Here is a 16,521-nt window from a genome sequence, read left to right as displayed (position 1 = left end):
GTGACTTAGTTGTCACTTCTAATGTGACTTGGCTGGGAGCTTTTGGTAGGGATAAACTGTTAGTTATAGGGACTCGGTCCTCAATTTCAGAGTACTCAGTGGTTAAGGATAAGTCCAGCAGAGCGCCAGAATTCCTAGCACCCACGGCAGGTGTCTCAACCACCTGTAACTCCAGCTCCAGACCGTCCAGCAACATCGTCTTCTGGCCTCCACGGGCACAGGCACTTGAGCACGTGCCCCACACAGATACAACGGAATATATGATTAAAAAGAACTCCAAAGAAAGAATAAAAGATTAGTGTCTCAGCCAAATGGAGAATTACCTCTAATCCCAACCCAACGCTTGGGAGGTAGAAACAATATAATCTCGTGAGTTCAGAGCGAGTTCCAGGACAGCCAGGGCTACACAGAGAAACCCTGCCTGGGTGTTGGGGGATAATGACTAATGCCTCATCAATTTGGCTTTCTAGCCAGAAACCATTCTCCCAGCAATCTGCTTATTTTATTTTGTTCTGGTGGTGGTGGTGTACTGTGTGTGTTTTAAGCAAAGAAATCAAGGAACTACAATGTATAGCAATGCAGTGAGCCACAGTCTCTGTCAGATGTTCAGGCCTGTGCTTTTAGGAATGCTTATGTATTGGACTTTTTTTATATGCCTGTAAGTATGCCTGCATCATGTGTGTGCCTAATAATACTTGTGGAGATTGAAAAGAGGATGTTGGAGCCCCTAGAACTGGAGTTCAGGTGGCTGTGAGTGGTGGGAACTCTACTTGGGTCCTCTGGAAGAACCAGTAGTCTCTTACTATTAAACCGTCTTTGCAGCTACTGCTTTTGACACTTTGCATGCTCCTGTGAGCTCTTCACTATTGTCTGCATACACCAGTGATCCTGCATGAATGGGTTCTGGTCATAGCCCAACGAGAAATGGATATGAGTTGTGCAGTTTGCATTAGTGCATCTGTAGTTGCTTGTCCGGGGTCTGAATAGAAACCTTGCTCAGGTCCCGTTGCTGCCCCAGTGCTTTGGGTTGTCTGGCTCCTGCTCTCCTTGGCTAGGTAGTGACTGTTTAGCAATCCTGCTCTTGTCCTTTCTTTCTGAACTCTGTGGAACTCTGTGATTGTCTGCTCACTTTCTGAACAGTATGTGGTGAGAACTTTGCATGTGGGGCTGTGGCAGCTTTACATTTGAAATTGCAGTTGTGAATTCTAAGTTAGAATTCTTACTCCTGTGAAAGGTGAGCTGGGACTGTTCTGATTCAAGAAGTGCCCCAACTCATAAAAAACAGCAGGCCTCTGGTTGAGCCAGCAAGTGACTCCCTAGTGTTGTAGAATCCCTGTGTGTGGTAGGTAGTGCATGGCTTTCCTGAAATCTCAGCACCCAGAAGTAGGGATAGGAGGAAAGGTAACCGTCTTCCTCAGCTGCATGGGAAGTTGAAGGTTAACCTGTTTGGAAAACGTGCCTTTTGTTAAACCTTGACCCTGGGAGAGGGTGTAGAAAAACAGCTTGATAACATTGTTTAAATAAACTGTTCTGTTATTTTTAACTGGTGTAGAAAATAATTTCTCATTGCTGTGGAAAGTTATTCCTGAGTGTTTTGAAAGATTAGAGTTTTTAACATAAACTTAGTTACAATCTTAGAATCCTTGTATCTGGATCTCAGGGTTGAGATACAAGGATACTTTGTTCTTGTGACCATGAAGAGCACACCTGCAGTGCTTAGGCCCACTGGGTATTCCAGGTGCATTTTCCCCGAGCTTACCAGGTTGTCCACTCTACTATACTGACAGGAAGCACCTCTGAGCAGTGGGGTTCTTCAGGGTGCCTGCCTTTGTAATTGTCTAGATACATGTTTCTCACTCACCCTTGTCCCTGTTTTCTTTTTAAAGATTACATCACCGAGACATCATGTTTTCAAGTAAAACATGAGCTCTTAAATTGATGGGGGTTAACACAGACCTGGCATTGTGTCACAGCTTTCTCTTTGTTCTTTGGACATGGGGGTAGCAAGAGTCTTAAAAGTTTATTGCGTAGGTGTGATAAGTGTGCAAAAGTCCCAGTAGATAAATTATTTGAAGTACCACTGAATATAAAAACTAGAATGTGCTAATTTGAATTGCTCAGTTACGTGTACCCAAATTATTGCCAGAAACACTACAGTGTGTCTGTGAGTATAGATGCACATTGTGCTGTGTACAGAAAAGATGTTACTATAGCAACCACAGCTGGTTCTCAGGAATAAGATAGCCTAAGCTTTCTACAAGGTCATTAGACTTTTCAGAGTATCGGATCTGGCTCCAGGAACTAATGAGGACAGCTTTGGCATTGACTTACTGCCTGGCTTAATCCTGAGCACTTGAGCAGAGGGGTGCATGGTCTCGTTGTATAGTCCTGCTAGCCTTGAACTCACAGAGGTCCACTTGCTTCTTCCTCCCAACTGCTGGTATGCACTACCACACCAGAGCAAAGCTTTAGAGTTATTTATTTTTAATGTGTTTGTATCTGTGTGAGTATACGCTTACGTGTATGTGGATGCCTGTGGAGCTAGAAGAGCGCCTTGGATTCCGTAAGGGCTGGAAACCAATCTTCTGTACTGGTGGAGCCATCACCCCGGCCCCTCACTTCCTGACTTGTAGAGGCTGAGTAACATTGTAGGTCACAAAGCTGGTAGATGGCAGGCAGAGCAAGGAATTCAGCACATACTGTTTCCTTTCTGGGTGAATTCTCAGTCACTCACTGCATTTTACCATCTTTTTTAGCAAATAGCAGCTTTATTGACAACCTTACCTCAAGAAGTTTGACATTGAGGTCTATATATAGCAAACCAGGTATGTTTTGGTCTGTGAACACAACTCAAAGACAAAAGTTTTGATGCTTTTAAACTCAGCAGAATTGGATGAATCTATGAGAGTTTGAAGCCAGTCTGGTCTACAAAGTAAGTTCTAGACTGGCCAGGGATAGTGAAACAGTATCAAGAAAAAGGGATTTTTGGTTTGGCTATAAGTTGTATTCCTGAAATGGTTCTGTTCCCTGTGTCCTCACTGTCTTACCTCGTGTCTGGGCACTAGTGGCCTCACAGACCTTCAGAGAAGAGTTGTGTCTTAGTGATGCTTTGAGTTCTCACATTGACTAATCCCTGGTATTAAAATGTCTTCAGACAGGCTTGCTAGGTAGCTGGGTGGCTAAGAGCACACTGGCTGCTCTTCCAGAGCTCCTGAGTTCAAATCCCAGCAACCACATGGTGGCTCACAACCATCTGTAATGGGATCTGACGCCCTCTTCTGGAGTGTCTGAAGACAGCTACAGTGTACTTACATATAATAAATAAATAAATCTTTTTTAAAAAATGTCTTCAGACTTTAACCAACACTACTCAGCAGACTAGAACTCTCCTAACGTAGCTTTAAAGTGCCGCTTCTCAGAGCTCAGGAGTATATCTTAGTCTTTGCCTTGCTTGTCTGGGTTTATCACACACAAACACACATCTTCTCTTTCTATACCTGTAAGTAGTGTTCCTAGTTTATCATCAACCCATTTTTCCAGCACATGTTGCCTTTGCAGGGTGGCCTTTCAGATCCAGTGCAGGGCTTGCTAGAACTTGGCTTCCCTTCTTCTGGCACCATGGCCCCAGCAACAGCCACATCAGAAGATTTTTGTGGCATAACCTTATGTGGATAGGGCTTTGTTCATTCAGTCTGTTTTTTTGATATCCTACTTTGTGGTGGCCACTGATGTAGATGATGGGGAAGCCAAGAATGTACTTTTTAATAGACCACGTTTGTCTTGAGTAAGATTGGTGTCTTACATACCTTAAGGCTGCAGTCTCAGCCAGTGGGTTGCGACCCCAGGAGGGTTTCATATCAGTTATTTACATTAAGATTCTTAACATCAAAATTACAGTTATGAAGTCGCAACAAAATACTTAGGGTTGAGGTCATATCATGAGAACTGTATCAAATGGTCTCAGCATTAGGAAGGTTGAGAACCACTATCTTAAGGTCTCTGTTGACTTAAGGAGTTGGGATCCAAAAATTAAAAATCTGAAAGACAGTATGTTGTGCTGGCAAGGCATCAAATACATTAAGTTCATTTTCTGAAGTTTTTAGCTCCCCCATGGTGTGTCAGTGATGCGAGAAACAGGCTGTCATTGACAGGTAGTGTCTTGGTAAGCTAAAGCACTGTGCAGCACTTGCTGGGTTCTGTTCCCTTTGAGAATACTCCCATTTCCCTTTTCCTAAGATGCTTCTCTTGAAGATAAACTCTTAAAACTACTAGAAAGAAACAAAAGGCAAAGTTCTTGGCTTCTACTAGTGGAGCTAATTTGTCAAGAAAGCTGTCTAATAAGCCGGGTGTGGTGGCGCACACCTTTGATCCCAGCACTCGGGAGGCAGAGGCAGGCGGATTTCTGAGTTCCAGGACAGCCAGGGCTACTCAGAGAAACCCTGTCTCAAAACACACACACACACACACACACACACACACACACACACACACACACACACACAGAGCTGTCTAGTGAGTTTGCGGGTTGTTTTAGGTTTGGGGGGGGGATTATTTTGGTTTGGTTGGGTTTGGGGTTTTGGTTTTTCTCTGTGTAGCCCTGGCTGTCCTGGAACTCACTCTGTAGACCAGGCTGGCCTCGAACTCAGAAATCCACCTGCCTCTGCCTCCTGAGTGCTGGGATTAAAGGCGTGCACCACCATGCCCGGCTGGGTTGTTTTAGTTTGAGTGTTTTTGTTGTTTTGTTTTTGTTATCTGGAATTTTGTTTTGTTTTAGTAGTTAAAAGTTTTGGGACCATGGAGACGGGTTCCATTTGCTATATTATACATCTTAACTCACTGTCTAGAATGCTCTGGAACTATGCCAAGATCATCATTCTAGATTGCATCCAGGAACTTGCTCTAGAGATTTATTCTAGTCTAGAAAACTTTTAACAGGTGTACTGTTGTGGCTATCCCTGGTCTTGTATTTTGATGCTAATTCCACTCTCCTGGGAAGGGCTGCAGACTAAGAGTCAATCAGTATACAGGTGCCTTGTGAACCTTCTCCCACTTTAACTTTTCAAATAAAAGCTAGAGCCAGTGAGTGATTGGGCAGTAGTAGGGAAGGTGAAGCTGAAAAGTTGGGGGGAGAAGTTAGGGGACAACGGAGGAGATAGGAGAATGGAGCAGAAGCGCATGGCTTGGAGAAGCCACAAGTTATATGGGATCTTATAGATGGGAACAGAGTAGTGTAGTGGTAGATCTGCCCAATCTAGGCATGTAGCATGTATTCCAATTAATTGAGTTGTGATTTCTTTAACTGGGCCTTTTTGAGTTGGAGATTTACCACAACAGTGCACAGTAGTCATCATTTCGTACAGTAAGTGACAAAACCCATTAATGATAAATTTTCCTGGTTTTGAACACCTGGTTTTATCTGCTTTTAAAAATTGTCTCTGCTCTACAGAGTGAGTTCCAAGACAGCCTGGGCTACACAGAGAAACCCTATCTTAAACAAATTTGTGCATGCTTCTAATCCCACCACTCAGAAGGCAGAAGGTGGTGGATCTCTAAAAAGAGGAGGCCAGCCAGGACTGCGAATACATATGTAGTCTTTTTTGTTTTTTTGGGGTTTTTTGTTTTGTTTTTTAAATAGGAAAGTACAGCTGGAGTGTAGGTCTGATGTGATGCTTTCTTAGCCCTAGCCTAACTTGGGTCTGCTAGTCTCTAACACCACAAAAAGGAGAATCAAATTCATTGCACCTAAAATTCTAAAAGATGGTGTCGTGCCTTTCTTTGAGTGATGGATGGAAGAGTTTTCCTTTGTGTTTGGGGTTTTTGTTATTTTGATAACAACTTTCCCAGTTTTAGTGTACAGTTAGTTCAGTGGTTTAGTTGGAATTAGCGCCTATTATAATAGGCAGGTGAAAGGGGTCTGTGATCAGGATGTAAGGTGAGTGAGTGGATGAATAAATTAATTTAAATAGGGGTGGGAGAGAACAATAGGCAGAACACCTTCATCCCCCAGGAAGAAGCCTGGAGCCCATCAGCAGGCTCCCCTGTTCTCCACATAGAGATTCACTTCCACATATTTCATAGAAATAAGGTCAAGTAACTAATGATGGCCTTTTATGACTGGCTTAATTCACCTACATGTTTCAAAAGTTTGTCTGTGCTGGGGCGGGTATAGTACTTATTTGGAAAAATGAGGGCAATCTAGCATCCCACTAACAATACACAAACTATCAAAGCCTCTGCCTTTCCCCAAGTAGCTTTCAGAAAAACACACTTATTAAGTGCAGTGGTACTTTACTAAGCACACCTGGGAGCCCAAGGCTTGAAAAGTAAAGGAAGAAGGCTCACACCTGTTACGCAGTGGGTTTGAAGTCAGCCTTAGTTGGCTACACAAGAATTTACCATCTCCAGAAATGTTAACAATGGGAAGGTGATGGAAGACATTGCGTTTTTAAAAAGCTGTCATGTCCTGGGTGTGGTGCAGCTTTTGTTTGTTCCTTTTCTTTTTTGGGTTTTTGAAACAGGGTATCTAGCCCTGGCTGTCCTAGAACTTGCTTTCTAGACCAAGCTGGCCTAGAACTCAGATCTATCTGCTAAAATGAAAGGTGTGTGCCACTATGCCTACCTGAGAACTAACTCTTAAAAGTTCTGTGACCAAGCCAGGCGTGGTGGCGCACGCCTTTAGTCCCAGCACTCTGGTGTCAAATAAGGGGCCAGCCTGGTCTACAAAGTCAGTTCCAGGACAGCCAGGGCTATACAGAGAAACCCTGTCTCGAAAAAGAAAAAAAAAAGTTCTGTGACCTACAGGAGTACCTTAAATACACAAGCTTAAACTCTTTTTCTTTCTTTCTTTCCTTTTTAAACAAAAAGGTAAGACCCTTCAGTGTTGTTAGTTGCCATTAGCATCCTAGCTGAAAGGAGAGCATGCCTTTTCCTCATGTGTCCTTGTTTCTCTTCTGGATGTTTTAAGATCCTCTGGCTGACCTTAGATGCGTGCAGATGTTAATCTCCATGTGTACACCCACAGGCCTGACTGACTAAGCTGTGGCAGTAGCATTCTGGCACACCACCTCAAGTGTGGCATTGTCTCTCTTCTTGATGTATGAAGAGTGTCCAGAATTAGTATACCTCTCTGTCTCCTGCATCTCTCACATCCCGAGGGACTTGTTCAAACAGGGCCAACCGGGAGAATGACAAACTGTAGCCTAACTTTTGAGGAATGACTTGAAGATCACTGAGATGGCAAAAATAATTGATCACAGTTAGTTGGGAGAGAGAGAAAACTTGGAAGAAAGAGAAAAATGTCTTTAATTTGATAGGTTGGTGCCTAGCAGTTCTGAAAACAATACATTTGTCATCATTTGCTTATATACATTTGTTTATTTTCCTGGAGGTGCTTTGGTATGTGTGTGGAAGTCAGAATTGACTACAGGAATCAGTTCTGTTTTTTTTTTTTTCCCCCCACATGGGGAATCCCAAGGATTGAACTCAAGTCAACAGTTTTCTTTTTAATTTATGTATGTGGATGTTTTGTCTGTACCATGTTATGTATGCCTAGTGCCCTCAGAAAACCAAAGAGGGCTTCAGAGCCCCTGGCACTGGAGTTACAGACCGCTGTGAACTGCCTTGTGGGTTCTGAGAAACCAGTCTGGGCTGGGTCCTCTTGAAAAGCAGTCAGTGCTCTTAACCTCTGCCTGAGCCATCTCTCTTAAATTCTTCTGTCTTGTTGCAGCTTTATCTAATCCAGAACATTTTGTCTTTGGGTAGCCAGAATTAGCTGTTGTGGTGGTTGAGATAGAAAAAACGAGACATGTTAGAGCAGCCCTTCTGTTGGGACTCATGAAGGACTCTTTCCCACACGGACAAGAAGAAAGAGTGAAGCTATTCCCTGGTGGCAGCAGCCTATAAGTGATGACTGCTAACCTGAAGGGAACCTCTTGATGTGGTGCCTTGATGGAGGAAAGGCTAGTTTAAGGCTTATTTGCAAAAAATAAAAATAAAATAAACCCAAGGTACAAATACAGATACGGGAGAGTTGCCAACCACTGTGGCATAAAGAAAAACGGATGGAGAGGCTTAGGCCTGTGATCCTTGTACTTAGGACATAGAAGCAAGTTCAAGTTCAGCTTTGGGTATGTGTGGCCCTGTCTCGAGAAAATATTTGTTTGAAAACCACTGATTTAAACCAACTTGCTTCTGTTATATGAAGAAGTAACTGTCCTTGCTGGCTCTTCATGCAGAGTCTTGTAAATCCAGAGGGCTACATCTCTCCTTCATTAGCTGTCAATTTATACATGTTCAGATTTTGGTTTCCAAATTGTTTAGGAAAGTGGCAGAGGTAGATGCCTGTAGTTGGCTGGCTATCATATTTACTGTTGTTCTGTCAATGTGTTTAATTAGCCTAGACACTCGATACTGGTGAATGGTCCAGAAAGGTCAAGTAAGTAACGGTGCATACTGAAGCAAGATGGCTTTACCTTTAAAGACACAGCTGTGTCCTCTGAGTGGCTTCAGTGTAACCTGGACACAGTTTCCAGCTGGCTGTGAAATTTTCCTTCCTCTCTGTCTCTTTTACTTGGTGGAAGTATCTGTGTTCTATTTGTTTGAGATGCGGGGACTCAAACCCATGGCTCTCTGGACACAAGACAGCTCCTTTCTTCACTGTTTCATTGATCTTTTGTAGTTCTAAAGTAGGCGTCAGTGGTGTCACCCTGACTTGGTAGCTTTGCAAGGACACTGATACAGCCTCGCTGGTGCTTCATGTCCTGTAGACCTTTCCATGAGCTGCTAAACTGTCATTGTCATTATTGTGTCCTCCTTCATCTGTAGCCTTGGACCTAGATGAATCTGATTTTCATTGGACTCTTGCTTTCTAATAAAACACAAAAAGTGAGTCTGGCCTGGGTTAAACTTCTCTTTAGTGTAAGTGAGCTTGAGAAAGGGTGTGACTCGTTCATTCCAGATGAATTTTTAAGACATTCTCAAAAGGTGATTGTGAGCCAGAATTGATGACACATGCCTTTCTTTAGTCTACCACTCAGGAGGCAGGAGCAGAGGCAAGGGCGGGTCTCTTTGAGCTGGAGGTCAGACTGGCTTATATAAGGTAGCTTTTCCAGTTAATACATAGCTGTGAATAAAACACTTAGATTGGCCGTTCCCAAAATTATTTTATTTGTACCATGTTTCTAACCAACTGAGCTAATTGGCCTTCCCCCAAAATTATTTTAGAATTTAGCAGTTGACTTTTTTCAATCCCGTTTTTTCTTTTAACTCACTTTTGTATGTCCCGCTGCCCATTTGTATCTACAAAGACTTGTGATCGCCACAAAGCTTGAGCACACGCTTGTTAGAAAGATAGAAAGAGATGTGGGCACAGGGAGGACAGTGCTGCCTCCGGCATCTTCCCTCTGCTCTCCAGCACTGACAGCCATGCTTTGAGCAGATGGACAGTTAGGGTACTGACCAGTGTCTGCAGAGATGAAACCCGCTGCTCACCTGCGTCCTCACTGGCAGCACATCATTTGTGGCAGGAGTGGGTTTCCAACTGACGCTGGACAGCAGAACTTTGTGTAAAACCTGTTGCCTAAGGACTTCTTTGAGTTCCCAGCACCATAACCTGCAAAGTTTAGGTGTCTTGGAAGTGATTGTGAACAAGAGGACAGTTCCATTAAGTTGGACAATTGGCCCCTTTTGTGCCAAGTGCTGAAAGGAGGTTCTCCTCGGCAAGAATCTGTTAGAAACTGCCAGCGTAAGGGACAGAGACTGGGCGGAGGAGATGGCCAAAGGATGGATTGGAAGACAGGACACCCAGCCTACCCTTCCCTCTGCACTGCAGGCTGCTCTTTTGCTTGTTTGTTTTTGTTTTTGTTTTCAGAATATGGTCTGTTTGTTGAAATTTCTAGTTCAGGAAGGTTTTGAGACTATGGGAGGTAGGGGTGATTCTTTAAAACTGAAGCATAAAACCAGATGGGTAACTGATAAATCCTGGAACTAGTTACTGACTTGAACTTACAGTTTGGGGTCAAGGTGTCACTGTGCAGGGCTTCTGTCATTTAGAATATATTAAGTGCCCTTAGCTCAGCTCATGATCCTCCCAAGTACTGGGATTCTAAATGTGTTACCACCTAGCCCAGCCTGGCCCTTAAGTACTTTAACAGGTAGTAGCCTGGGGAAAAGCGTGGAGGCCTTTGAGTCCTTCTTCATGTCATGTGTAGTAATTCAGACATGGACTGGTGTTTTATTGAAACCTTCTTGCTTGGTTTGGTGTAAGGCCCAGGGAGTATGAAGGAGAAATGGTAATAGTTGCTCTTCTGGGAGAGAGCCACTCCCCAGTGGTCTTAACTCACAGGAGTTTATCTAGCGAATGATAAGGCTGGGAAGTGCTGGGGTTTCAGTGAATATTTTGATGTTGGGAGACCCAGCTAAACATTGGTACTTCTTATTGGGGTCTTCTGAGACCTGTGACTTATGGGAAAATGCCCAGATTGAGGCTTGCCATCAGTAAAGGTGTTGGTTACAGTGAGAGTGTAGGTTTGTCAGACCCCAGTTGCTGGTGCTTTGGAGTCAATTGGTGTTTTTTGTTTTTTGTGGTTTTGGTCTTAGAGCTACTTTTATTCTCCAGGATTTTGTTGGACTTAGATTATTATAAAAAATAAGGTTACATTCAAAGCCTTAAAAAATCTCGCCTCAAATTTTACCGATTCAGTTTTCTTAAATAAGCAAAGTGCCTTGGGTTTTAAGAAACTTGGAAAATTGATCTACATTTCTATATTGAATGCATTTGGGAGAGTCAGGCGCCTTTTTGGTTTCCTTAGGCACATGTTCACAAGGATTTTTTTTTTTTTTTTTTTTTTTTTAAAGGATCCCAGAAAGACAGGATTCACTATATGTTCTGATGCCACAAGCATGGCTTTCCCCATCTATGTGTTTATTCTGTGGCCTATGTGAGGCCTTTGCCCTGGCGTGTTTCCACCCAAGGAGCCAGTCCCACCACCATTTGGGACTTTGGTTTGAGGAGGAGACAGAAACAGTCACTGAATGACATGTTGCTTCTGTGAGTGTCATGGCCTTGATCAGGACATTTCAAAGGGCAGAATCCTCCCCTCGGCACTGAAAGCTGAGTGATGCTCTGAAGCTCAGAGTGATTCCAGCTTTGTAGGTCCAGCTTCATCGAGAGGAGACATGCGCACTCGATTTGGCTTTGAAATGGCTGGGTGATACTGTTGCCCACATTTTCCAACCTCAGGTTCATCTCTGAATGGATTTTTACAGCCTGCTGAGACTTGTGTGCCTGGACTTGTGGTCTAAGATGTCCTCTTGAAATAGGGAAGGAAGGAAGGCTAACAAGCACTCACCCATTTGCCTGCTACTCAAAGTGTTCCGTACTAGGCGAGGAATTCTCAACTGAGGGAGCCAGGGTTTGGGATCCTATCATCAGTGGAATTAGTAACTTTTACAAGTTGTACATGTTTTGACTTTGACTTAAATTTTTTTTTCCAATAGAAACTATGTTCCAACTTCCTGTCAACAATCTTGGCAGTTTAAGAAAAGCCCGGAAAACTGTGAAAAAAATACTTAGTGACATTGGGTTGGAATACTGTAAAGAACATATAGAAGTAAGTAGCATGCCATTTTTAAATTTTAATGTGACTCAGCTTCTGATCCATTCCTGTGTCCATGGGCAAAGATGGTTCACTGATAGGCGTGATAGTAAATTTTAACTAGACCTTCAGCTTTACCAAAACCTTCTCACTTAGGACAGCTTACTTCATTTTCCCCAAAAGCCTGTTCGTCTTGGTAACCTGAGGCAAAACCAGTTACAGAACAGAGAATACGTACAAGTCAGACAGTGCACAAGGTGCTTTAGAACTGTATATGAGCTTTCTCCTTGAAATAACCTTTAGGGGGCTCTAGGAATTCTTGTCTTCAGACTATGAAAGAAGAATTGGGAAAGCAGAGATGTCAGGCTCTCAGCTAGGGAAGGAGCAGTGGGAACTGCAGAGTCTGTTTTCCTTCTGATGGGCCTGGGTGTTTCTGTTGACCTGCTGAGGCACAGTCGTCTGAGTGTTTGTCATCTCTTTCCTTAGGGTTTGAGCACTTGTCAGCCTTCTGAACTGTCAGACTAATCTTGCCCTTGTGTCACAGTTTGGCCTTTCAGGCTGTTTCCTATCCTTTTTATTCTGAGCCTTTCAAGCCCCATAAGCTAGACAGAGAGGTCTCCTCCTTTTCCAGATCTCCTTGTTCCCAATCTTACAGTTAGTTAGACACAACCTCCCATTGAAGTGCTTACAGCTACTTCCCTGACACACTTTAAGTTCCTGCTGACCAGGCCACAGTTGGCCTTGGTTGGCCATTTATCTATCCCACTACCTACCTGGCACAGTGCTTGGCACAAAACAGATGCTGAGAACACAGGTCAGGGGTGGCATTGATGTATATTTTATTCATGGAGCAAGTTCTCTTCTGAGTCCCACTCAGAGTAGTCAGGGATGTACCCTGGAAACCAAAGTTTCTCAGAAGTGGTCTTCTGGTGGTTTGTTCACAGGGTGGAGGTAACTCTTCTGCCCCTCAGATTCATATGGATCTGTACTTGGTGGTGTGGGAGGCGGGTGATCCTTACCAAGTAAATACACAAATAGTTGAGTGTCTTTCTATCCTGTCCTGGGTTTGCTCCTCCCCCCAGACCCATTACATACTCTGAAGTGTTGCACATTTAGCTTTCCACCTACAGCTGTAAACCATTCACCCTACTTTCTTCTCAGTTGGGAAGGGGAGCATTACAATTTCACATCCTAGAGCATGGACGGCATGTTGCTTACTTTCTTTATGGGTTTAAAAGTCTGAGTTTTATTCCAGATCCACCCCTCCTTCCGTCTGTTTTTTGTTTGTATGTTTGTTTATGCACCCAAACTAGTTCTTCCTACAAAGCTACTAGCACACATCCCTTCTCCACCCAGTGTTGTGACTGGTGAGTTATGTGGTTAATGGAGCTGCTGTGGACCTGGAGCCTTCCCATCTGCACTTGCAGCACTTTCTTTGGAAAGCTGGCCGTGTGCCTTTTATATTTGCTGAGAGCCTCAGCACCAGTGCAGTAGTTCTCAGGGGGTTGACTCTGTTGGAGCCTTCCATACTGGCTAAGGAGGTAGAATTTGTGTGCCGGGGCTTCTGGGGTTGGTGTCACTGTGTTTTTGTAAATTTCTCTCACTGTTTTCTAGGATTTTAAACAGTTTGAACCTAATGACTTTTATTTGAAAAACACTACATGGGAGGATGTAGGACTGTGGGACCCTTCTCTTACGAAAAATCAGGTAAGTCTCACAGAAATGCCCAGCACACCTGCAAGCCTTCCATAGTGACAACTCAGACTGGGGAGTGGCCTAATGTGGAAAGTACATAACTACATGTCTCATTTTCCTCAGTGGTAGGAAAACCAGATTGTTTCTGGACTGAAACTTCCAAGTTAACAGAACAAACAGAAATTTTGTTTTCTTAAGTTGGAACTAAGACTGCAGCTCAATAGTTGGAATATTCCTCGTCTTGCACCAAGCTCTGGGTTTGATCTCCAGTACCACATACACCAGACATGGTTGCACATACATCTGCAATTCCAAAGCTTGGGAGGTAGAGGCAAGACCAAAAGGCCAGGAGTGTCCTAAGTTTGAGGCCAGCCTGGGTAAATGAGATCCTGTCTCTAGAAAACTGAAATAGCAAAGTTGGCTGTGGTATATAATTCTCCCTCCATGGTGCCTTCCTGCTTCCTTTTGGTTTTTTGGGGGGTTTGTTTGTTTGTTTGTTTGTTTGTTTGTTTGTTTTAATGAGTATACTGTAACTATCTTCAGACACACACCAGAAGAGTGCATCAGATCCCGTTACAGATGGTTGTGAGCCACCATGTGGTTGCTGGGAATTGAACTCGAGGTCTGGAAGAGCAGCCATGTCTTCAGCCCTCTTGATTCCATTTCTAAGGAGTGCTCTCCAGAATTGTATGTGTGGCCACCCGCCTACTGTCCTGTCTTTGTTACTACTCTTGTTTTCTAGAGAAAAGCCACACTGTTGTCATCGTTGTTTGAGACAGGGTTTCTTTATATAATAGTCCTGGCTGTCCTAGAACTCACTCAGTAGACCAGATTAGCCTCGAACTCGGAGATCTACCCTGCCCCTGCCTCCCAAGTACTGGGATTAAAAGGTGTGCCCCACTCCACCACCTTCCATCACCCTTCTGTTTGTACTATCTTATCCCCATTGATGACATGTGATGTTTATGGGAGGGTGTGGTAGATGAGCTCTAGAAGGGCAATGGCTGACCACATCTTGCACCTCTTCGTTCAGAAGGATGGGCATTGGTCCCATTGAGTATCCCTGATTAAGATGTGAAGATGACACTGTAAGTGGTACCTCTTCCCATAGGGAGAAATGACTGTCAGCTCCCATTCTAATGCTGTATTTATACTTTTGAACTCTACTTAATGCCCTAGGAAGAGGTGCTAAGCAGCATTCTTACATCAGAAGGCTTTCCTAGAGGTTTGGTTCTGAAGATAGGGTCTCTAACCTTGGCTGTACTAGAACTTAGAGATCACTTATCTCTGCCTCCCTCGCACTGAGATTAAGGTTATACACCACTACACCATCTGAGGAGCTCGAAGGGAGCACAGGGAACCAAAACTACTTTTGGTTCCAAACAGTTCATGAAAAACTAGAGAAAAGATGATTGTTTATCATGTATATATTTACCTGTTCTGGGTCAGTTCTGAAAGCTGATCTCTATTATCATTGTGCAGTAGCGCTCAGTGGCTTCTAAACACTTTGCCTTCTGTCTTTTAGGCAGTCATAGTTAACTTCTTTGCTGGATTAATAAAACAGCTGCAACTTCATTGGCCATTTATTGGTTTGTTTTGTTTGTTTGTTTGTTTGTTTGAGATAGTTTCTCTGTGTAGTCCTGGCTACACAGAGAAAAGATGTGTACCACCATGCCTGGCTTTTAATTGGCGGTTTAAATGGTGAAAAAATAATGTATAATGAGTGCTTTACTTGAGTGGGTGTTTGTGCTATGTGCATGCTTGGTGCCCTCTGGGGTTGGAAGAAAGTACAGGATCCCCTGGAACTGTACCGTGGATAGTCATAAGCTGCCTTGCAGTTGATGGGAATCAAACCCAGGTCCTCTTTGAATACAACCAGTGCTCAACTACTGAGCCATCTCTCCAGCCCTCATTGACCTTTTGTGAAACTGTTGTACCAGAGAAGAAACAGAAAGAGACCAATGTTCCCACTGGAACCTTTTGACCCACAGTGAAGTCTAAAAAAGTCTAAATCCTGCTTCAGAGTGAAGAGACTGTCTTGAGATGTTCTTTTTCTATGCAAATTGTTGCGTGATGAGAAAGAGAGCTCTTTGCCTTCCATGTCAGTCATCAAGGCTGCATGCATTGCAGCGGTGTCACCTGTGAGTCCCTGTAGCTGAAGCCGAGAAGAGCCACAGAATGAGGCTTTTCCATAGTTGGTTCATGTTTTTAACAAGAAAATGGGGGGGAGGGGGTGTTGTTTGTTTTTGTTTTTGTTTTTTTTTCTCTGACTTATCCGAAACCAGCCAGCAAGTACAACTAGCAATTTTTAAAGATTTAGCAAGAACTTGCACTGAGTTTTAATTTACGGGGACACAAATAAAAGTATTTGATTCAAAAATGCATCAGAGTTCTTTAATTTTTCCTGCAGGAAAAACTTCCAAAATCCTTGCCTTGCAGAGTTTCTGGGCCAGCCTGGGGGGAGGTGCCTAGAACTTGTAACTGTTTGTCTTGAGTGGCCTTCTCACTCTGCTTTCTGTCCTGTTTTGTTTTGTTTGTTTTTTAGGACTATCGGACAAAACCTTTTTGCTGCAGTGCTTGTCCGTTTTCCTCAAAATTCTTCTCTGCCTACAAAAGTCATTTCCGGAATGTTCATAGTGAAGACTTTGAAAATAGGATTCTCCTTAACTGCCCTTACTGTACCTTCAATGCAGATAAAAAGACTTTGGAAACACACATTAAAATATTTCATGCTCCAAACTCCAGCGCACCAAGTAGCAGCCTCAGCACTTTCAAAGATAAAAACAAAAACGATGGCCTTAAACCTAAGCAGGCTGACAATGTAGAGCAAGCCGTGTATTACTGCAAGAAGTGCACTTACCGAGACCCTCTCTATGAGATCGTCAGGAAGCACATCTACAGGGAACATTTTCAACATGTGGCAGCACCCTACATAGCAAAGGCAGGAGAAAAATCACTCAATGGTGCAGTCTCCCTGGGCACAAATGCCCGAGAAGAGTGTAACATCCACTGCAAGCGATGCCTTTTCATGCCCAAGTCCTATGAAGCTTTGGTACAGCATGTCATTGAGGACCATGAACGGATAGGCTATCAGGTCACTGCCATGATCGGACACACAAATGTTGTAGTTCCCCGAGCCAAGCCCTTGATGCTGATTGCTCCCAAGCCTCAAGACAAAAAGGGCATGGGACTCCCACCACGAATCAGCTCCCTTGCTTCTGGAAATGTCCGG

At 43.6% G+C, this 16,521-nt stretch overlaps 1 protein-coding gene across 1 annotated transcript in view; it reads left to right on the top strand.

Moving 5' to 3' along the window:
* Positions 1-16,521, top strand: part of Adnp (activity dependent neuroprotector homeobox) — a 34,496-nt gene that overhangs the window by 6,309 nt on the left and 11,666 nt on the right. The window contains exons 3-4 of the mRNA XM_029535760.1: positions 13,209-13,301; positions 15,835-16,517. Of these exons, the coding sequence (XP_029391620.1) occupies positions 13,209-13,301; positions 15,835-16,517 (776 nt within the window). The remainder of the gene's footprint in view (positions 1-13,208; positions 13,302-15,834; positions 16,518-16,521) is intronic.

Source organism: Mus pahari, chromosome 3, assembly GCF_900095145.1.
Source record: "Mus pahari chromosome 3, PAHARI_EIJ_v1.1, whole genome shotgun sequence".
Lineage (NCBI taxonomy): Eukaryota > Metazoa > Chordata > Mammalia > Rodentia > Muridae > Mus > Mus pahari.
The sequence above is the reverse complement of the archived record's forward strand: the minus strand, read 5'-3'. Positions and strand labels throughout refer to the sequence as shown.